Source organism: Saccostrea cucullata, unplaced genomic scaffold, assembly GCF_032062105.1.
Source record: "Saccostrea cucullata isolate Sc308-1 unplaced genomic scaffold, CSIRO_AGI_Scuc_v1 ctg410, whole genome shotgun sequence".
NCBI classification, from domain to species: domain Eukaryota; kingdom Metazoa; phylum Mollusca; class Bivalvia; order Ostreida; family Ostreidae; genus Saccostrea; species Saccostrea cuccullata.
The window spans coordinates 1-22,882 of NW_026923562.1; the positions used below are offsets into that span (position 1 = coordinate 1).

The 22,882-nt window shown below is 33.0% G+C and overlaps 1 protein-coding gene across 1 annotated transcript; it reads left to right on the forward strand.

Annotated features, from left to right (window-relative positions):
- Positions 1-3,042: 3,042 nt before the first annotated feature.
- On the forward strand, positions 3,043-8,477 carry LOC134264332 (acyl-CoA 6-desaturase-like). Its single transcript, XM_062746626.1, has 11 exons — positions 3,043-3,255; positions 3,750-3,839; positions 4,213-4,393; positions 4,498-4,514; positions 5,081-5,182; positions 5,299-5,485; positions 5,750-5,826; positions 5,991-6,088; positions 7,005-7,181; positions 7,351-7,476; positions 7,787-8,477. The coding sequence occupies exons 1-11, from the start codon at positions 3,058-3,060 to the stop codon at positions 7,836-7,838; spliced, it is 1,305 nt and encodes a 434-aa protein (XP_062602610.1). The 5' UTR covers positions 3,043-3,057; the 3' UTR covers positions 7,839-8,477.
- Positions 8,478-22,882: the final 14,405 nt, after the last annotated feature.

Consider the following 22,882-nt stretch of genomic DNA (forward strand, 5'->3'; position numbering starts at 1 on the left):
TAATTATTTAACTTGTACATGTAAAAGAACGATGCCTTTGCTGCATTCTGAAGAGTTGTTAACAGAATGGTTAATGTATGTGGGTTTTCTGCCAATCGTAACTCCTCGGTCCCACTCCTCGGGCCTTATCTAGGGAAGGAGACCACAAATGTATTGTTAATTTATACGCCAAGACACCCCCCCCCTTTTCACAAACTTTGAAATAAAAGCATGGATGATGTATATAGACCTATTTTCTGTGGAATATGGAGTTAACTTTATTCAATGTAATGATATTATCTAAAATATACTATAGAAGGGACTTCTAACTCCGTTTTTACTATGAACAGGAAATGTATAATTTTTTAACATCCGATGATGTCGATACATTCGAGTTTGTTTTTCGACCTCTGACGAAAAGACCCGAGATAATGCGATTGACTTTTCTGCAAGTAGATTGATCTTCCCCTGGATCTAAATTTAAAGCTATACCTATTCTGAAATCTTTTGTCAAATCATTCATTGTGAACATTTTAGAGAATGGATATAACTAAATACATATGTTGTAGGAAAGCATTTTCTCCAATGAAGTAAACAGTAGTAGTTTGTCTTTTTTTCTGAAACGTGGGTACTAAATTTTTTTTTTTGAGAACGAAATAAGTAAAACCAACATTTAGGCCTTTGTGGAAAAGAAATCCAAGATTTCGCACAGGTAATTTCTTTCGTCAAATCGTCTGGAACCTGGTTGAACTGCGTCGATCTTTTGTGGTGATTGGACTAGTCCATTAAAATATGGAATAAACCAACAGAGGGGAAACAAATTAGAGAAATCATTTCTTTTGTTTTACATGTCCATATTCTGATACATACGATTCATATGTTGTTTTAAGGAATAAGATATTATTTGTAGATAGTATTTCTGAATCATAAGAAGATGGAGGTTACAATAACAAACTGTATTTAATTCCATGGAAGTTAGCACCGCCATTCATACAATAGAACAATCCAAGAAAAGGCGCGAAGATCGCTTACTCGTGACATTTGGCGCGAAAAGAGCGATTCACCCCTTTTGTAGAATATAAATGGACTGATCCAGTAGTATAGAAATGCAGAAAAAAAGATACACGGACACTTTGAAACGGTAAATCACATGGAATAATCTGTTTCATGCAAACAGAGTAAACAAAGTAAATACTGCATTATTTTGCATCAGTAAAATCATTGTTTCCCTGAAAAAAAGTTTCTTTTAAAATGCAGGTAAAAGATTTCCAATGTAAATCAGCTTGCACAAAATCTAGCTCTCTGGGTATGATCTATTAGTTTCGGATCAAGCAATTATCAATCCTTATACAGCCTGACGCCGTGACGTCAGGCAATAAATATTCTAAACAACGCGTTATCTGATTGGTTCTAAGTTGTCACGTGATCGGGCCGTAAAACTTAATTCATATTTCCCGGCCGTCGGCACGCTTTTCATCATATTCCACCTCTTCGGAACACCTAGTGTATTTTCCAGCAACATACATGTAGTTCTCGTTCCTTGAACGAAAACTCCCGAGAAGTAGACGTCACAATAGCCTGGATGACGTCACAAAACTGATGCTAATGTGTTGAACAATATACATTTATTGCATGATAGTGAGGGAAATATGAAGACTTATTCAGCCAAAAAAATCATATTCCCCGAGGGCTTCGCCCGAGGGGAATATGATATTTCTTGGCTGAATAAGTCTTCATGTTTCCCGAACATTCATGCAATGAATTGTTTATTATACCGAAACAAGCAAAACCTTTGAAATAAACATAAACTTTCAAATTCGGCACCGTTCTCAAAGTCATTTTCAATTTTTACGTAAAGTTACCCTTCAACACATTGTCATCAGTTTTGTGACGTAAACCAGGCTATTGTGACGTCTACTTCTCTCGGAAGTTTTCGTTCAACGAACGAGAACTATATTGCGGGAAAATACACTAGGTGTTCCGAAGAGGTGGAATATGATGAAAAGCGTGCCGACGGCCGGGGAATATGAAGGTTTACGGCCCGATCACGTGATAACTGAGAACCAATCAGATAATGCGTTGTTTAGAATATTTATAATGAGGTATAATAAAGGGTTTTATAGTAACTTTATGTAAAAAATGAAAATGAATTTGAGAGAGGTGCCGAATTGAAAAGTTTATGTTTATTTCAAAGGTTTTGCTTGTTTCGGTATAATAAACAATTTATTGCATGAATGTTCGGGAAACATGAAGACTTATTCAGCCAAGAAATATCATATTCCCCTCGGGCGAAGCCCTCGGGGAGTATGATTGTCTTGGCTGAATAAGTCTTAATTCATATTTCCTTCACTATCATGCAATAAATGTATAATCCCCCCCCCCCCCCCCCCCCCCTCGAATAAAAAAATATAAAAGCTTATAATTTCTCAAAAATAAAAGATTTACCCATTTATGATATCTATATGTCGTTCTATGAAAGCAGATTGTACTTTCTCTTACGTTTGGAGATTGACCATGTACGGTATAATAAAAATACACGTATTATACCTAAACGTAAGAAAAAGTATAATCTGCTGTCATAGACTACTGTACTATAGATATCAAAGATGGGTAAATCTTTTATTATCTGTGTATGCAAGTGCCTGTGGTAAAGAGGGATATAGTTATGTTCACTTATAATTTTTATCATTTAATGTAATTAAAAAAACATGTACAGAATGTATAAATAGCAAAAATCGCAATTTAGTTTACCCGATATGTGCATTTCACCTGAAACTCATTAAAACATGTAAAAACAGTTACTCATTTTTAAAACTTCTTTAAAAATCTTTTCTGTTTCTGTGTATTCTTGTGTAACGAAAAGGCATGTTTTTACGTGATCGGTGTATCAAATTATGCGGTGGTCATACAGCGCAGATTGAAATGCGTTCTTAGCAACAAGAAACACCTGATTCACATCAACGTTATGAAAGCGCTTCAATGCAAACTTTTCGTTCTATCAAAACGTTTAAAAGAGTACGATGAATAACATGCAAGAAAGGTCGAGGTCGTTTATGAAACCCGGCACGTCCGGAAAGAATGGGGAAGGAGGCATCCAACGATGTTAGCGTGGCGAAAGCCACTAAATATTACACAGAAGAGGAAATAAAGCAGCACAACAAACGGGATGATAACTGGCTAATGATCAATGGCAAAGTCTACGACCTCAGCCGCTGGGCAAAGAAGCACCCAGGGGGAGCAAAAATCCTGGGGCACTATGCTGGAGAAGACGCAACGGTAATATACGTTATATTTTTGTCAGCGAAAGCGTGTGATTATAATCTGCACTCTTCATGAGAGAATTTTGCTTGAGAGATTTTTTAACTAGCCATTAAAATAATACTGAACGACAAAAATGTTTTTATGAAAAATTGCATTTAGGCCTAAATAGCTTTATCAATTTTATTTAATAGCATAGTACAGCTATATAGCTTTTTAAAGAGATTGTGCTGGACCTGGCTGTATGACTACGTACTAGGTTGACCATACAAATCATAACAGGATAAGGATTATTCTCTTTAGAGAAGTAGACAGGCTTTTGCCTACATCCTGTCCACTTCTCTGTAGAGAATAGATAAGGATATTATGCTTATGTTAACACTATCACCCCTCCTCCAAAAGTAGCAACAAAAAAATGCTGCATATGGATTGAGGAGATAAATCTGCAGGAATAAAGATTTTGTTATTTGTAGAAGATAAATGTTCATCTTGTTTCCTTTTCCTTATTTTAGGATGCCTGGACTGCATTTCACAATGATAAAGGATATGTATCCAAGTTCATGAAAGCCCTGTACATTGGAGATGTGAAAGACTGGGATGATGTATGTATACTATATACACACTGCAAAACACATTAAAAATATCAAATTGATTCAGAAATTTGACATATTTTCACATTGTTTTTTTTTTTTAAAATGTGTTTAAAAAGTACAGTTGATTTATTGAAGTATAATATCATAATAAATATAAAATTATATGCAAATGTTATGCATCTAAGGATTTATACAGTGTTTATAGTAAACACAGCAAGTCTGGTAAATGATTTGAGAATATGAAACTTTCACATCTAATATGATTTATAACTTCTAAAACCTTTTTCAGATGTTTGATAATGTCTGAAAGTTTCTTATTTCTACCATGTAATCTTGAAATTAAAAATGATTTGTTAAAAAAATTTCAATCATTCTTTTGAAGTGTGAAACAGATCTGAAGAAGGACTTCCGTAAGCTGAGGAAGTATGCAGAAGACAGTGGTCTGATGAAGACTAATCCTGCCTTCTACATCCTCCATCTTCTCCACATTCTAGCCCTAGAGGCCCTAGCCTATTACGTGGAATTTTTCTGGAGCTATTGTGAATTATACATGAAGGAAGTGCATGAAGCATAAGATCCTTTAAAAAAAATTGATACATACAGTTTATGATAGTCCATGATTTTATCTTTATTTTAAGAAAAAGCCTTCCTTGTGGCAGCTGTTCATTTTTGGCAACTGCACAGGTGAAGGGCCACAAGGGGAGATAATTATGAATTAATGAAAATTTCATGGCATTTTTAAAAAATCTTCTTCTCAAGAACCCCTGGGCCAGGAAAGATGAAAATGAAAAAGTCATATTACATTCATTTCTTAATGATGCCTGGATTTACATAGGAGTATATAGGGAAAATCTTTAATCTTCTTCTCAGGAACCATGAAGATGAAACTTATGTGAAAGCATCCTCATGTAGTGTAGATTCCAATTTGTTCAAAATATGGTTAATTATGCATAAACATTAAGAAGTACGGGTACTAGATGTATGTGAATTTAGGAAGAAGAAGCAAATGGTTCATACATAAATATTTGATAGTTACAGATAGTCCGTTATTTTATCTTTATTTTAGGAAATAGTTGCATCTTTTTGTCATGTATTGAAGATTTAAATTTATCAAATCATGGCCCTTTTCCTCTCAAATTTTTGAAGTTATATATAGAAAATGTAATTTCAACTTAAATGTATACAAGACACTATGAATCTTTTTCATTAAATTTCTTTTGTTCACAATGTTAACTTTCTTTTAAATTTAGGCACAAGCAGGCTGGAGCCAGCATGATTATGGTCACATGTCTGTCTTCCCCAGTCACAAGATGAACCATATATTTCATCACATTGTTATAGGGCATATCAAGGTGAGAAAATTACAAGTAATTCTGTAATATGCATAATATTATTTCTTTCTTTGACCTTTCCTTCAAATCTGTTTTTGTCCGTCAGTTTATGTATTTCACAATATTTTTATTTCCAGGCTGCCTCATCTCATTGGTGGAATTTCCGTCATTTTCAGCACCACGCAAAACCAAATGTTATAACGAAGGATCCTGATATAGACATAGCTTACCTCTTCTTGTTAGGAGATTATATACCCAAGTCATGGGGAAAGAAAAAATTAGGCTTTATGCCTTACAACTTTCAACATAGCTATTTCTTTTTCTGTAAGCTTAATTTATAATATAAGAAAAGAGTTCCTTAAATTGGGAGTATAAAAGTGTGTTACTTATAGAATTGTATTGAATTTTCAAAGTGTGAAAGATTGAGTCCCACCACTTTTATTGTCTGATTAATAATCATTATTTTTCAAGTTCAAAGCAAAAGCTTAAATTGTATTGTGATGTCACATCACTCAGACAGTGATGCATTGTACTTAATAAATAAAACGAATTCAGGATGTAATTTTACATTTATTGCTTTCTTTTCAGTGGGGCCACCCCTGCTCTTACCTATTTATTTCCATATAGAAAATATCTTCTTTGTTTTCAAGAGACGAGATTATGTAGTAAGTTCAAAACTCTTTTTTTTATAATTTGCCATTATTTAAGATAGGAACATGATTAAGGAAAGAAAATTACTTTGGAAAAAAATAATCTTTATACTTTGTTGATAGACACAGGTAAGATTTCTGTGTATAAGCACTTGTCTATATTTTGATTAACTTTCCAGGACTTGCTGATGACAGTGACCTTCTTCTACAAGTTTTTCTGGTTATATGGGCCATACTATGGAGGATGGGGAGCGTTTGGACTCTACATGTTCATAAGGTAATTAACTACGAACCAAAGCATATACAGTCAAACCTCATTATCTCAAACTTGATGGAATGTAAACTCTTAATAGATAACAGAGTTAAAATACAGAAGAACAAATGGTGTTTAACTTTTTGGCAACTCATTTTAAAATATCAGTGGTATTCTGGGGGTACGTATCATTACCGCTACATTTTCTAAATTTTCATTACCACTACAGTCATCACCGCTTCAAAAAATTTTACACTGCCGCTACATATAAAAGTATACATTACCACTACATTGCCTAGATCTTTCCTTAGCCAGCCATTTATGCGTGTACAGATTAAAGTACAACATATACATGAACAAGTATTTTCAAGACCTGTTTTCCCTTCTCACCATGGGCAGGTGAAAGTAGGTCTTTGAGAAAGATGTTTTTTTTTTTTTTATTTCATTTCTATTTTATTTGATAAAACACTTTAAAAATTTAAAAAATATAATCAAGCACTGATCACAGATAAAACCCACAGTCTTCTGATTAGAATTAAAATCAAAATTAACTTCACTACATAGTGAGTGAATTCTGTTCATTGGAACTCATACTCAGTACCTTATATGTGCTTGGCAAGTTCAGTATGTGTCGGTAGTGGTTTGTTTTCGGCTGATTCAATATGTAGTGGTAATGAGTTGTTTTCGGCCACAATAATGTAGCAGTAATGATATGTCGAAAATTTGAAAAAATGTAGTGGTAATGAGTTGAAATTTTTGGCGATGTAGTGGTAATGTTGACCTCCCTATTCTGGATATAAATGATTGAGGAACTAAAGTTATGGAGTATTTTATTATTCTTGTGCTCTGTTAACACAGTATCTGCTGTTGTTTTCACTAAAAGCTAAGAGGTTTGTATTATGAAAATGCATCTAATTATGAGATCACTGACAATTTTCAGATTCCTGGAGAGCCATTGGTTCACCTGGGTGACTCAGATGAGTCATCTACCAATGAGAGTGGAGAAAGAAAAAGAAGACGATTGGTTTACACTTCAGCTGGCTACCACATGTAACGTGGACTCCACACCATTCAATGACTGGTTCACAGGTCATCTCAACTTCCAAATCGAGCATCAGTAAGTCTTAATGGTACAACCAAATAAACCTCAGATTCATGAAAATCATTTTCTTAGTTCATTTGTTAGCTGTTGTTGATGTTATGACTTCTTGTTTAACTTCCAAGTTGTACAAATTAAATTTTTTAGCATTATTTTTAACTTCTGGTGTATTTTTTCTCTTTGAAAGTTTGTTTCCAACTATGCCAAGGCACAATTTAGGGAAGATAGCTCCTCTGGTGAAATCTTTATGCAAAAAACACAACATACCCTACAGGTGTTCACCATTGTTCACAGCCTTTGGTGATGTTGTCAGGTAAGATGTTCAATCTAATGAATCTATTCATGCTATCATACACTCGTAAATAGTGTGTGTTATGTAATTGTCTTTAGAATTTTTTTCAACCAAAGTACTCTGCTTAGTATTTTCACAACTTTTATAGATAAAATGAAATAATAGTTCATTTAGAGAAAAAAATCTTTAAAAAAGGGAGGGGGGGTGTTATTATTGGTCATGTATTTTTTTTTCTTGTGGATTAGTTAAGAAGTTCTGAATTGGTGTGATTATCTTTTTAAAGTTGGTATTATGTTTCTTCTTCTTTACTTACAAACTTTTCTAATCCTAGGATGCTCAAAAAGTCAGGAGAGATTTGGTATGAAGCGTACTACCATGGGTAAATCATCGGAAGTCAATAGCATAGCAGGGTAATATTCTGACTTTAACAGTTTATCACTCTACATCATTATCTTAAAGTCTGGACTCAACTGACAATCATGGACTGTGCTTAACTGTGATATTTTCATGCCGAAGGTCTGTACAGAGTTATCCTGATAGAAATGATGGATATACACAAGTTACGGTCCTTTGGTAGCCATACACATGTACCTCTGGCTCTCTTGTTTATGTCTGTGTGTAAATTTGAGTTTATTTGAATGTTTTTTTAATATCTAGTGAAAGAATATGATGTAAGTGAATCATATTTATCCATTGTGAAATTGTGAATCTAATTATTTCAGAAGTATTTGAAAAAGGCAAGTTTAGCTATAAAAATGAATCCTCTATTTTTGGTGAACATGTGCATCTAAAGTCCAAATTAAGATATAAATGTTCAATTTTCTTTTACATGTACACTGTATATGTATATGCAGGTTTTAAAATAGAAAATGATATTCATATCGAATATACATGTATTATTTTTTGTAAAGTACTTTCTTTCCTTTTCTAGTCATAATTTAAATCAAAAAAATTTGTTTATAATAAGAAACTACTTTAATAAGTAATTACGGTTTACTTGTATTTTAGAAAATTCAGGCCTTTCTTTGTTTTTTAAATTTATTTTAATGCACTTAATGTTTATTATTAAATATAGAATTCTGTATCATTATAAAATGAATTTAACTTGTAAATATTTTTTTACTACAAAGTAAATGCCATTTCATAAGTAATTCACATTCAGACTTTGAATGTTTCAAGTATTCTCTGAGGGCATAATATGTATATAGTGTTATATTTTGCAATATATGTTTTTAATTAACGTTATGTCAGAATTAATTATAATGTTTAATATTTTACTTTGTCTCAGCTGAATATTTATGTTTCTGTTTTGCTTTATATAAATTCTTAATAAGAAAGATATTTCTTCTGTTGTTAAATTTTCTGCATTTTTTCCCCTTTATTTTTTATAATATTTTAAAATAAAAATTTATTTTTAACAAAATATCGTTTTATACATGTTGAAAAAAACGGTTAAGGCTTGCAGGGAAATGTAAAACACTATATTCTTTGTTGTGGAGATAAGGATCACTTGCACTGTAGGTCACGCACCATATATCCTTCCTTTTCCGTAAACTGGAAGAGATGACAAAAAAAGTATGAAAGACTTCATGAACAATATGCTATGGTTTTAATGAAGGAAATATTTATTTGGTTAAGGTTTTGGAGATTTTTTTCACATTAATTTATGCAAAATGGTTTCCCAAACTCTTCTTACATTTTGCGCAGTAGCCAAATCGTCTCTTGGAGGAGGATTGGTGATATCCTGTTGTTACGAAATAAGGTTTAGGAATTTTCATTTTTACACTTAGGGTCAAATGGGGGTCAAAAAAGTATTTACGGAGACCTTGTTTCTATAATTAGTGTTTTTCTACCCATTAGCTAAATCGTATTTTAACTAGTTTATTGAGTGTGTCATGTCTATATTTTATTACTTATTAGGTTTTGGAATTTCCATTTTCACCCCTTGGGGGCCAAATCGGGGCAAAATACGATGTTTTTACATCCCCCCACTTTCTGAAGAGAGTTTGGTTATATTGCTGTTATAATTTGCTGTTCACACTTTCTTCATATGTAATACTAAATCTGCATTTTAGCAGTAACACACTAATCTTTTGAAATGTGACAGATGATTTCTGTAGATGTGCATGAAGTTTTGTGTTATTAGCCAAACGGGAATTGAAGAGTTTTGGAATATCCATTTTCATGAGCACTGTGGCTCGGAAAAAGTAGAAATTGGTTTATTATTGAAAAGTTTAAATCCAAAAGTAGTCCCATGACCAATCATGGATTTTCTATTCTTGAGAAGCTAATTTTTAAAGAATTTTACTATATATTTCTATGTAAAACTTTAGTCGGTCATTTTGGCCCCGCCCTACCTCCGGGGGTCATGATTTGAACAAATTTGAATCACACTTTCTATAAATATGATGTTATGGCTTTGCTGTTCTGAAAAAGATTTTTAAAGCTATATACTTAAAAACGCACTAATCTTTTGAAATGTGACAAATGATTTCTATAGATGTGCATGCACAGTTTTAGAAGAAGATTTTTTGCCACCAAATTTTCATTAATTCCCATCTCCCCTTGAAACTAAGAGAATCCCCTTTACCCAAGGATGCTTTGTGGAATTGAAGTGATTTTTTTCACTACAATAAAAGAAAACGGTTCTTAAAACTCCTCTCATATTTTACGGAGTGGCAAGATGGTTATTTTTGTCCTGTAGATCTGTAGATGTACAATATAAGATTTCTAAATTTTCATTGGTGGTGCACTGGTAATATTCAATGAAATTTAGGAATTTTCATTTTCAACCAACGATAAAGTGGATCAAAAACGATATTTTTATTTAACAAAAACCTGGACATATATTCACAAAAATCATATTCATCCTGAAGGTCAAGCAGGTGTTGAAAAGCCATTTTTTTTTATTTTATGAAAAGCCTCTAGTTCCCAGAACTCATTTTATGCAGTAGCCTAATCATCTTTTGCAGGATTACTGGGGTGTCCTGAGGATATGGAATAAGGTTTTGGAATTTTCATTTTAATCATTTGGGCCAAGCTGAGGTCGAAAACCTTTAACAAAAAACTGATTCCCAGAAATTTTTTCACACTACCTAGTGACCATTTCATTGTCTTGCCGAGTAGGGTCATTCAGATGTTTAATATAAGGTATCAGTGTTGGTGCCAAATGGCAATAGAAAATGCTGTTTTTAGTTACAATTTGGGCCGATTAAAAAGAATTTTCTCGAAAATGTAAGAGGAACTGGAGGGATTTTTTTTTAAGAAAGAAGCAAATAAAAAATCATTTGTTTTTAAATTTTCAGTTGGTTTCCTCGAAGAAAATACCTTAGTTTAGGTAAACAGGTTTTTGTAGAACTGAAATTCATAAACCTTGTTGCACATCAACAAGACACTCCCATTTTTATTTTAAAACACGTAATGTTACTGCAAAAATGAAAGAGGGTTTCAAATAAACAGAATTAATGCCAAAAAAAAAAACTTATGTATACTTTTGACTCTTAACGTCACCCCAACACCTTAACTACCGCACATTTACAGACGAGGCCTTCAAATCGACATATATCTGACGATGTAATATCATTTAAGTTTTAACAGTAATTATTTCCATATTTCATCTTCGTCTCAAGCCACGGTTCGGAGTCCGCATGTAGCTCTCTCCTACGAATGGGAAAGGATCGTACATTTTGGCCGTGGTTTGTGACGATGATATTTGACACGATATACATCTGTCTTATACTATATTTTACTCTAATGTTTTTGATAAATGTGAAATGCTTTATGTTTTCAATTGTCGTATATATTTTCGGATTTATCCGTTATTTGAATCAGCAAAGGAGATATACCCTTTCCTCCATGGCATACGATGTTTTATCTTGTTTGTTGATTCGATCTGTATTATTTGAGCATCTCTTCTGTCTCCATATACTGACTAGCGTCAATCATTTTCAAGTACATATATTATATTGTAACTTTTAAATGAATTATTACATACTGAATTGTCGCCGGATTTATCCGTCAATACACGAGTCATGACAAGGAGCACACAAACTTGGTACAAAGCATCCTTGGGTAAAGGGAAATTTCAATCCTCCAAGAAAAGAAAATGGCACCTGATCAAGAACCACGATGTTGAAACTGGAAGTCCGTGTGTACTCTGCTTCTAAAAATCATGTATTGTTTGGGGAATCAAAGTTTTACATAGAAATATATAGGAAAAATCTTGAAAATCTTCTTCTCCATATACAGAAAAGCTGAAACTTATGTGCACACTGGGGTAGTGTCATTTTTCAAAATGTCTAAATTATATATTATATTGTAACTTTTAAATGAATTTCGAATAATAGATCTTTTTTCTCATAAATTGTCTATTTGAATGGAATCTTCACGTTCAAGTAGTAAGTTGCTAAGCCAGTAAATGTGAAAGTTTAAGGGGATTAAACAAAATGGCCCTGGATTCGGAAAAAGATGCCATTATACTTTACTTGTTGTCAGTACTAGTAACATAATGTAAAGTACATATTGGATATCAATTTATGTCCGACTCGGAAAATCTTTGGAAATAACGATTACTGTGACGCGCAATCGACAACATACACTAAAAGATATGTCATACTTTTTTGTTTCTATTTATGTACCCAGTCTGACTAAAACTGGTTTGAAACTGGAGAAGAATGGTTTTGAACTTATAAAACTTTAATGTTTAATGACATGTTCTTTGAAAATATGTCAAACTCTAATTTAAATGTTGTGGAAGCGCTCATGTGAGAGAGACAATATAGAAGAAAGTCAAAACTCGGTCACCTCCAAAATATATTAACAGTTTCTGTATGGATTTAACGAGTCTGGATAAAAGAAATCAAAACATGTTTTCTCTATGTAATCGTATCTTTGTTTTACGAAACGAATCAATTCACAACTATAAAAAGATTCCTTTATATGAAACTAGGTGTTGTTAAAAATATTGTATTATTAAGAGTACACGAAATATATAGAGAGAACGAACAGTATTCAAGCTCAAAAGTCCATAAAACAATACAAAATTGGAGCAAAAAACAAAAACAAAACAAAACACAGACCTCCAAAACATCAGAGGTGGGACCAGGTGCCATGGAGGAGTGAGCATCCCCTGCTGACCGGTCACACCCGCAGTGTGCTCCTTGTCATGATCGGGAAATAACGAAAAAATCCGTCAACATTGCATTGTTTATAAAATAGCCTGACAAATAGTATGAAAAACGACAGTCAGCATTTGACTTAATGATAAATTGTATTTGTTGTCCCCCGCTTGAAAAGTGGGGGATATTAATTTGGATCAAAGAGCCGTCCGTCTGTCCGTCCGAAATTATTGCGTTTAATCCGTCCGTCCGTCCGTCTTTCTGTCTGTCTGTAACGCTTTTTTTATGTCAAACCCTTCGAGCTTTTGCAATGAAATTTAGCATAGCAACTCCCTATGGACTCATAAGAAGACCCCTATTGATTTTGAGGTCAAAAGGTCAAAGGTCAAGGTCATAAATAAGCAAATTTGTCTGTTAAAACACTTTCGTTTCCACACAATATCTCTAGAACTATTTGAGCTTTTGCAATGAAATTTTATATAACAACTCCCTGTGGCCTAATGAAGACCCCTATTGATTTTGAGGTCAAAAGGTCAAAGCTCAAGGTCGTAAATTTATACATTCTGTCTTTGTGTAATACTATTATTTCCGGGCGATATTTCAAGAAGATTTTGAACTTATGCAATGTAATTTTATATCAAAACTCCCTAGGACGTCTCTCACCCCTCTCAAAGTGCTCCGCCCCGTTTGTTTTATTAGTATTTATAGTATTACATGTCGCTATTTTTAGCGCAAGGGCATGAGGAGAGTTATTGCGTATAAAACAGGTTCTCGGCGGACTTTATGTTCTTATTACATCTATTAGAACTGTTTAAGAAAGGCTAAATAAATCAAACACCATGGATTGTGTAAAATTTTATATACCGAACATGAAAACATGAATATATACATGTATGTGACTTCACTACTGCATATACTTCCCGCCATTTCTAGCGATTCCGTGGTCTAGTGGTTATGTCTCTCGCTTTAAATGTAAGAGGTCCCGGGATCGAATCTCGGTCGAACCTTTTTTTTTTTTTTTAATTATTATTTTTTTACTAAATGATAGTATTCAGCATGTGAAATGAAAAATTTATGAGGTTATAAAATCATCATTACAGTGTGATAAAAATTCCATATAAAAAATCTTCTATACACATAATGAAGAATAAACAATCAAATCTTTATATGCATATTGACATACATGTATTTTATTTGCTTCAGTATACATGTATACATTTAATAATTCTACAAATTCAGTCAGGGGGAGCCGATTTTTCCCTAAGCGGGGGACACGAATTCTCTGAATTAGCTTGTTGACAATGTTATTGTTTCGATCAAAGAGCTTAGGAAATTATTGCTTTAATCGAGACTGCTGTTATTCTTGTTGCAGAAACTTTTTTGTCAATACCTCGTTTTAGAATTTAGTTGGGATTCATATGTAGAACATGCTCAGTTGAAAGATATAAACCCCGTCTGCAGGTGATGAATGTATATTGCTGCATAAGTAACGGAAGTTGACGATTGAAAAGTTAAAGTCATCACGTTTATCTTAGATCTAAGTTGTTAGATTACCATTCTGCATTCTGCAATTCTGCTTCATATCCTCTGATTGACAATATCTATGTTAATTTTGGAGACCAGGTCTTCCAACAATCTATTGGAATTCCCATTGGTACCAATTGCGCCCCTTTATTAGCAGACCTAATTCTGTATTCATATGAAGCAGAATTTGTGCAAAATCTTAAGCGTGAAAAGAAGAAAACACTTGCTGTGCCAGGCCTTCAACTCGACATTTAGATATATCGACGACGTATTGTCAATCAACAATGATAATTTCCATTCTTCGTTCGATACTATATATCCAGGTGAGCTTGATATAAAAGATACAACGCACTTTGAAAAATCACGCACTTTGAAAATGTTTCCACACTTTGAAAATTCTTTCTCTCTTAACGTAGGTCGCGGGTTTACAGGGCTTTTAAAAATGTTCGAAAACATATCATGAGAATTACCCATATGATTTCTCTACCTTTGATTTCCATTCCCTGAAAATTTTATAAAATTCGTCTGCACCGTTTTTGTGTAATTGAATTCCAAAGATGTCATTGTTGTAGTAACATTTTCAACGGTATTCTATTGAATTGTATAGGAAAAACGTCGTTTTTGGCTTGTTTTCAGGCAAGGTTTTGATTTAAAAAGATATTAATAACTTTTAAATCGTGCAGACGAATTTGTTTATCCTTTGGTATTTACAAATAAAATTGATTTGAAATAATTCTATGTGAAAAAATTAATATGTCTTCGGGCTCATTTTGTCGTAATTTAATTGAAGATAATTGCTTTTATATTGAAAAATGTAGCATTTTTAAGAACAACGTCATAAAATATCGCGACGTCTCGCTTGACGTCGTGAATATCGATCCGGTATACAGAGCCAAATAATTATATTGATTTTAAGAAAAATTAAATTTGAGTATATTATATCTACTTTCAAATGACCAGTATCATAATAATTCAATGAAATAGTTATCAGACATTTTTTCTCTTTAAGCTTATTACGTCTAATATTAGTGAAAATTCACGTAAAAGGCGTAAACCAGCAATCAGTCTTTTATTTTTTTTTCATACTTTCTTAAAGTGTTTTTATTTCTTACCGTTTCTTTTTTTTTTTTGTTTTGATCACTTTGTTCACTTCATGCGCGGGTCCCGCCGAAATATGGCTGAAAAATTGCCGACTCGGCGTTAAACAATATATACAATCAATCAATCATGCGCGGGTTCTTGCCGGAATTAGCAAAATAAAAGTGACCTTGTATTCCCCTCTGGAAAAGGCAGACGACCAATTTCCATTAAAATCGCAGATCTGTGTTCTATGTTTGTTCGAAAAGTCTAGGTATGAAGATAATTCAGAAGTCAAGGACTTCTATGAAATATGTTGTTACGCTTTGTATATATATCCTTTTTCTTTAGAAAATTCAGCAAGGCTATCAAATAAACAATAACTTCTTATAAATCAAATTCCGCCAGATATCCTCCCGAGTATAAGTATTTATGCATTCAGGTTATATATTGATACGTGAGAGTATGCCCTTCATATGAACAATTTCTAGATCGAGGCAAGCCACTGACAAACAAGTTGATGAAACAAGAATATCAACATAATGTTGAATTATAGTTTTTATAGAAATTGTAAGACAATTATTTCACACAGAATTGACTACAGATTTTTTCCTTTACCCGATCATATGGCGATTAGGACCGGTCGACACAAGATGCTTACTCCTCCATGGCAACTGATCCCATCTTTGAGGTTTTATAGGTCTGTACTTGCTCTGCTCCTCATTTGTATTATTCAAATGGACTTTTGAGCATGATTGTTTTTAGTTATAGAAAGAAGCATGCTCAATCCTGGGTTTAAATAAATATGTATTACACACTATAATAATGATAATGTAAATCATATTACTAACATCAAAACAATCACGCCCAGTTCTTAGTACGGGCATGCGAATAAGCTTTCGATTTTCTTTTTACACTTACTTAGATTTTTCAAACTTATTATTTTGTGAAGCAGGAAGAGATAAACCATTCAAGCAAACTTTTTAATTAATCCTGAGTGTTCTCGTTATTTTTAAAGCTACTTGGAATTCAATCCGATATTTTAGCATTTTTTCTGTTTTTACTTGATAAGTAAAGGAATCCTAATTTTTTGAAACATTTGAAAAGATTTTCTGAAAGAGGACAATGGATTTGTAGAAGTTACCCTTCAATTTCCTGGAAACATGCTCTGAATCTCACTTTTCAATCATCAACTTCCCTTACTGATGCAACAAATATACCATAATCACATACATGCAGGATTTTTATTTCTCAGTTGACTTGATACGCGAGAGTATGCCCTTCATATGAACAATTTCTAGATCGAGGCAAGCCACTGACAAAAAAGTTGATGAAATAAGAATATCAACATAATGTTGATTTATGGTTTTTATAGAAATTGTAAGACAATTATTTCACACAGAATTGACAACAGATTTTTTTCCTTTACCCGATCATATGGCGATTAAGGAGAGAAACATGCATGGCAAGTGATCCAATCTTTGAGGTTTTTATAGGTCTGTGCTTGCTCTGCTCCTCATTTGTATTAGTAGTATGGACTTTTGAACATGATTGTTTTTAGTTATAGAAAGAAGCATGCTCGTTCCTGGGTTTAAATAAATATGTATTACACACTATAATAATGATAATGTAAATCATATTGTAACATCAAAACAATCACGCCCAGTTCGCGGGCATAAGCTTTCGATTTTCTTTTTACACTTACTTAGACTTTTCAAACTTATTACTTTGTGAAGCAGGAAGAGATAAACCATTCAAGCAAACTTTGTAATTAATCCTGAGTGTTCTCATTAAAGCTACTTGGAATTCAATCCGATATTTTAGCATTTTTGCCGTATTCAGATGGGAATCCTAATTTTTTGCTTCAGCAACATCTTTGAAAATTTTCCATTGATCTCCATGACAGAGGAGAGTCACGCGCGATATAAAGCTCCGTACATAAACTCACTGATGACGAGAAATCAATTTCAACTATCGAATTAAAAGTCCCCCCTCAAAGGAGAGAAACATGCTTTAAACTGAAAAGTATCTCCTGTGTATTGAGAGAAATCGTTCGTTATCCCTTCTTGTTCAAATAAAGCCGCCATGAATCAAGTTTGTGAATTTTCTATAAATACTGGATTGAAATACATGTTCACATTTTTTTGTCTCTGTTAAATTTCTAACATTTGGTACAAATTGGCTGTAACTCGCAATCTGAAACAATTTGTTAAAATACATGTATGTTGGTATTTTCATATGAACCTTGAGAGTGAAGGTCTTCCTAAAATCAGCGGTGTTTAGTGAAGTTGAAATAAGCATTATCGAAATGGATGCAAATTCTCTCATCACGCTAGATTTGGAACACACGCATACTCTAAATAATTTAGCTTGCAAATTTACTGAATCCTTCATTAGCAAAAAAGCTTTTATTTCTATTTTATTTTAATCCAAAGAGCTTTCGATCAGTCATGATAAAAAATACTTCGTGATATCCCTCTGAATTATCGACTGAATAAAAAGGTACATTAAAGTATTATTAGTATTGATTATATACAAGTCTTAACAAAAATAAGAAACCTTGGTCAGCTATCCACAAAAGCTGTCAGTCAAATAAACAAGTTCATAGTCCTATTAACAGATTGTTTTCTATACAAAGCATTGATCTGATAGATAAATGAATGTCAAAACCTACATATAGACTGCGGCAAGTTTCAACGCCGCAAATCAATTATATTTTTTTAATTCTCTTTTTTCCATAGTAGTTAATACGGAAACCTTGATGATTTTGTATATACCCCTAATAAAGTGTATCAATATGCCATTGAAGTTTCAGAATACGGTCTGCATCAAAGAAACCTATTAGGAATGCTTTCATATCAACACCTTAATGAGGAAATCGTTACAGAGCAGAGAGGTGTACTTAAAATATTGAAACGAAACTAATTGGGTAAATAACATCAAATTATAAAATCGATCAACAAATTATCAGACTCTTCATCTAAAAACCTTCATGCCCAATTTCTCCTTAAACTATTTTTCAGAGTACTTTGGTGCCACAGTTTTATTGTCGTTTTATTGAAATATTCACTGTTATAATCTTGAACTATATGGTGCAAACAGCTTTAAAAACGGGGAATAATGACTGCTAGTTTGTTGAAAATCAATTAGATGAGTTGCTCAATGATTAACGTGAGATTTTTATTCGAGATTTTCCTTCAGACAAATGAATAGAAAGTCGGTCACTGATATACAAAAATGGCAATCAATTCTGAATTAATTTCTTTAAGTCTAGCTATTAAAAGAAAGTTTTTATTTAGTTAAATAAAGGGAAACTGAAAATAATGAAACAGATCCTGGAATTGTACACATATTTCTGCTGCCAGTTAAGATTTGTTTGCATCTAACTATGGGTGATAATCAGAATTTATGCATTATTCAAACAGGTTGTCAACAGAAATGGATAGATTTTGGATCACATATTGATTTACAGGATATAAGATTACGGGCACTATTGTATTCACTGCGAGCATCAGATTCACATATTATTATTCAATAAAATTCATCTATTGAGAGCAATATCAAAAACAAACTTTAAAAAATCGTTGCTTGATGGTATGTCTGCAAGGACAAAGTCGGGTACATCCTAACAACGTCAGGATCATGGGTCAACAAGTTGTGGTTGGCCAACGCCAACGTGTTGACTAGAAGATCAACCCTCGACGTTGCATATGAAAATGGGATTGTACAGGGATTGAATACATACTTTGTGGCGTCTTGTATGTGGTATCTTTGTTTCTTTTTCACTGCCATTCATGATTGAAGACCATTAACAAAAAAGATTTGCACAAAGAAATGAAATATTGAAATACTGAAAAAACTTATTAATACATGTATATGTTTATTCATGTTATATAGGTTTGCGGTTAAATCGTGAAATACATACAAATTTTTTTAAAGGGTCATATATTACATAGCCTTTGAATGTCCATCGCATCAAAGAATACTGATAAAATAATGGAATGGTCAAATTGGACGGCGTTAACTGAGTTATTGTATAAACGAGATGTCCAGAATACTGATCAATGCAAAATACAACGAATAAAAATTACAAAGCATCAAATATATTATTTATAAATATTATTACGGACAATCGAATAAGCCATTAAAATCTCTCGCCGAAGATAATAATAAAAAAATAAAAATAAAAAGCATGTTTTTATGAAATTAAAATAGACGAAAATTTCATCGTTCAAAGTTGGTAGAAAAATATGAAAATGTTCGATATGAGATCAGTGTTCTCTCGATGTCCCTCGGATTTCTACCTTGTCTTTCCCGTCTCCGTCTTCCACTACAAGTTTCAGTATATTCCTAGCGAAGGGAAATTCGTGGACCTCGTCGTCGGCATTTTTATTGGCATCCTTCACGGCTTCAGCTGTTGTACTAAACCAGTCACTGAATATCATCTCCCTACAGGCAAAACCTCCTGGTCCTGCCAGAAATTCCGCTCTCCAGCGGTACTTTGGAGCGTCCGTTGTTTTATTTTCTTGAGTGGTTGCAGTTTCCGTCGACATAATTCTTCCAGAAAAAAAAATCACAGAACGTTTAACTGCAGAATGTGAAAAACAAAATGAACAAAACTTCTATCACAGATTTTTTGGTTGCAAGGAAAAATTGTCCTATAAATCCATTTAATGTCAAGCATAAACTCGTGCAACGATGTTTATGTGTCGAATTACGGGTAGAAATTGAAAACACTTAAGTGCAATAGAGAAGAATCGTTTTCCGAGCCTCGTCAATCGTAAATGAAACAGGATTTTGCATCAATATTTCATAGATGTCGAACGAGCACTGGTTCCGCTTCCCTTTTTTTCATTCCACGCACCTATAAGTAGCCACGCGCGTGAATCCAAGCAGGTGAAATCAATAGACTAAAAATTCGATTTTTATCGGATACAGCAACGGAATGTCCCTCTCACACAATGCAGCTTAAGTTTGGAGACAAAGTACACCTGAAGTCAATTTTATTTCATCGTCTCACTGTTTCGCGTTGGCCGACCTACACAGGTCATTGGAATCTGTGACAGAGAGATTCGAATTAAATCACAATGAAAAAACTTGCAGCCTGACACGGCCAATTCGAGACTTTTAATTTCATTCCAGCCGACTTTTGATTTGAATAAGGATATTACTTAAACAAGAATAAGTTTGTTGTGATTAGCGATGTACCGTGAATAGACCTTTAATTTCAGTTTTAATCCGATAAATTTCATCGATCAAAATCTTCGTGGCACAATAGATCCGTGTTTGTTGTTTACTTTCTACGTATATTTTTTCATGAAGTCTCGTTATTTAGTTTTAATCAACTAAGAACATGATCTAATGTCTAAAAATACTTTTTTTACATAAATTATTCAATTGTTATAGATTTTTCGTTTTGGTTGAATGCCTAATTCAGTAATTGTTACAGTAGCTCGGACCTTAACAGTCTGTGTCACGGTCCAATTACAGAATCTGAGTTATGTCATGCAAGACATATAAGACACGTCTACTTCGCAGAATGGCATATGTCGAATCCTCATATTGACTTAAGAAGTCACTGTACATAACAATAGCATGTAAGACAGTACTGAGAACTGTAATTCTATGGTTACTTCTCCACATAAAGTGAAATCCCTAGTACCAGTGATAATGCTTGTCTCAACAATGGCTGAATGGACTATCGATAATAGATATTTATTTGGTATGCCACATACATTTGATACAACAAAATCTGGGTATGATGACAATGTTTAATATTGAATGTTTCATATAGATTATAGGTTATGGAGCCTAGAATGCAGAAGCCACTACTGATATGACTGATATCTAATGCTACAGCAGTGTTTTTGGATAAATTTACACCCATTGAAAATGTGACTTTTAAATATCATTCACTGATTTAATAAACTTCCACTAATGAACAAATTATGTCATTTATGTATAGCAGTACCGTGATCTATGGATTAGATGTCTTTTTAGTCCTATATCAGTGGATAGTTTTCATATGTTGTATCCGAAAAGATTATTTTCATTGTGTATAAAAATTAATCGAAACCATACATACAACGGTGTAAGCCATTTCATGAAAATTGTAAAATATGTGTGCAAATATTTTCCATTACTTGTGATATTGGTTTCTTCTTCAATGTACATTTAATCATTTAGTTTGTGCGGAAACATACGTGGTCTTTTTCTTTTTATGTATGAATAGGCATAATTGTTATTCTTATATCTTTTTTATTTGATACTTTTTATGTAACTTTAATAAATTTTAATTGTTAACACGCATCGTTATGTAAATAAACAAATTATAATCTAATATCAAATTTATTTTATATTTGATCTGATACTTTTAAAGATTAATCAATTCTTAATTTTCTAGGAGAAAAATTCCTAATGAAATACGAAAATAACGAACAGAAAACCAGCTCTAAAGTCTACTGGAACCATACAAATTGGCAACACAACACGAATCTCTGAAAATATCAGAGATGGAATCAGGTGCCATGGAGGTAAAAGCTTCCCTGTTGACCGTCCACGTCCGCCGCGTGCTCCTTGTCATGATTGGACAAACAGACAAAAATGGTCACGATTCAATGTGGAAATAACGGTCTAACAATTGGTCAGTCAACATTTGACTTGCAACAGATTTTATTTGCTAGCAACGTCATTGTATTAACCTTCATTTTCATCATCATTCTCATCAGCATCAACCCGTGATGTCTAGATGTCAACAACAAAGCCTTTCAACCAGGCGGAGGTTGTATTGATAATAGAGTTAGGAAATTATCATTATAAAAGAGACTGCTGAAATCATTGCATCATCAATTAATTTGTTAATAGCTTGTCCTGTTTTAGAAATTGTTCATACCCAGGTCGTGCAAATTAAAGAACAATAAACAAGCTCAAAAGTCCATTGCCTGGAACAATACAAATTGGAAACAAGCAAAAATATCAGAGATGGATACCTCATATGAATATATTGGATATCTCTATCAAATCAACTGAAAGATACAAAAAATAATATGTAGATGATAAAAGTTTATTTGCTACATAAATAAAGGATAAAAAGTTGATGATATAAACTTGAAGTCATTACGGTTTTCATAAAGTTTTATTGTTAGTTTGCCATTAATGTCTTTCTCCAGTAAAATGCCCAAATATGAAAGAGACTTGTAAGACTCTACGGTGTCTTATTTCGAACTAAATGGATCTCTCTAATTTAGGAATGAAAACTAAATCGATGTATCTTATTTACAAGTTGAAGGCTACATTAAGAGGCATCTCTTCATGTAGAAATTTCTGAATAAATTCTTTTTCATATGAATACAAAAATGAGTCTGCTAATAACTTGGCGCAATTAGTACCAAGGGTAACTCTAACAGATTGTTGGAAGACTTTATTTCTCAAAACTACCTATCTATTTTTGAATCAGAAACTCAAATATTTTTAAGTAAGAACTTCAGATGACCAATGACAAGGTATGTTTATTAACGAGTACCACTTGTACTGAAAAAAAAGCAGTTGTCAATAATGTCAAAAACCCCTGATTTTCAGTTGTTCTAAGGAATGAAAGTACAAAATGTTGAAAAGTCGTAAATTTTGAGGCTATTGATTTTCAATTTGGTATTTTGTGATTCCAAATTTTCTCAAAGTTCCTTGGTCTACATCTGATTAAATTAACACCA

What these genes read in the sequence shown, in the direction of transcription:
- LOC134264332 (XM_062746626.1), top strand. Translation starts at nt 3,058, where the DNA reads ATGGGGAAGGAGGCATCCAACGATGTTAGCGTGGCGAAAGCCACTAAA. An exon ending in ATGTGAAAGACTGGGATGAT is followed by an intron (nt 3,840 to 4,212) that starts GTATGTATACTA and finishes ATTCTTTTGAAG; the next exon opens with TGTGAAACAGATCTGAAGAA. An exon ending in AACTTCCAAATCGAGCATCA is followed by an intron (nt 7,182 to 7,350) that starts GTAAGTCTTAAT and finishes TCTCTTTGAAAG; the next exon opens with TTTGTTTCCAACTATGCCAA.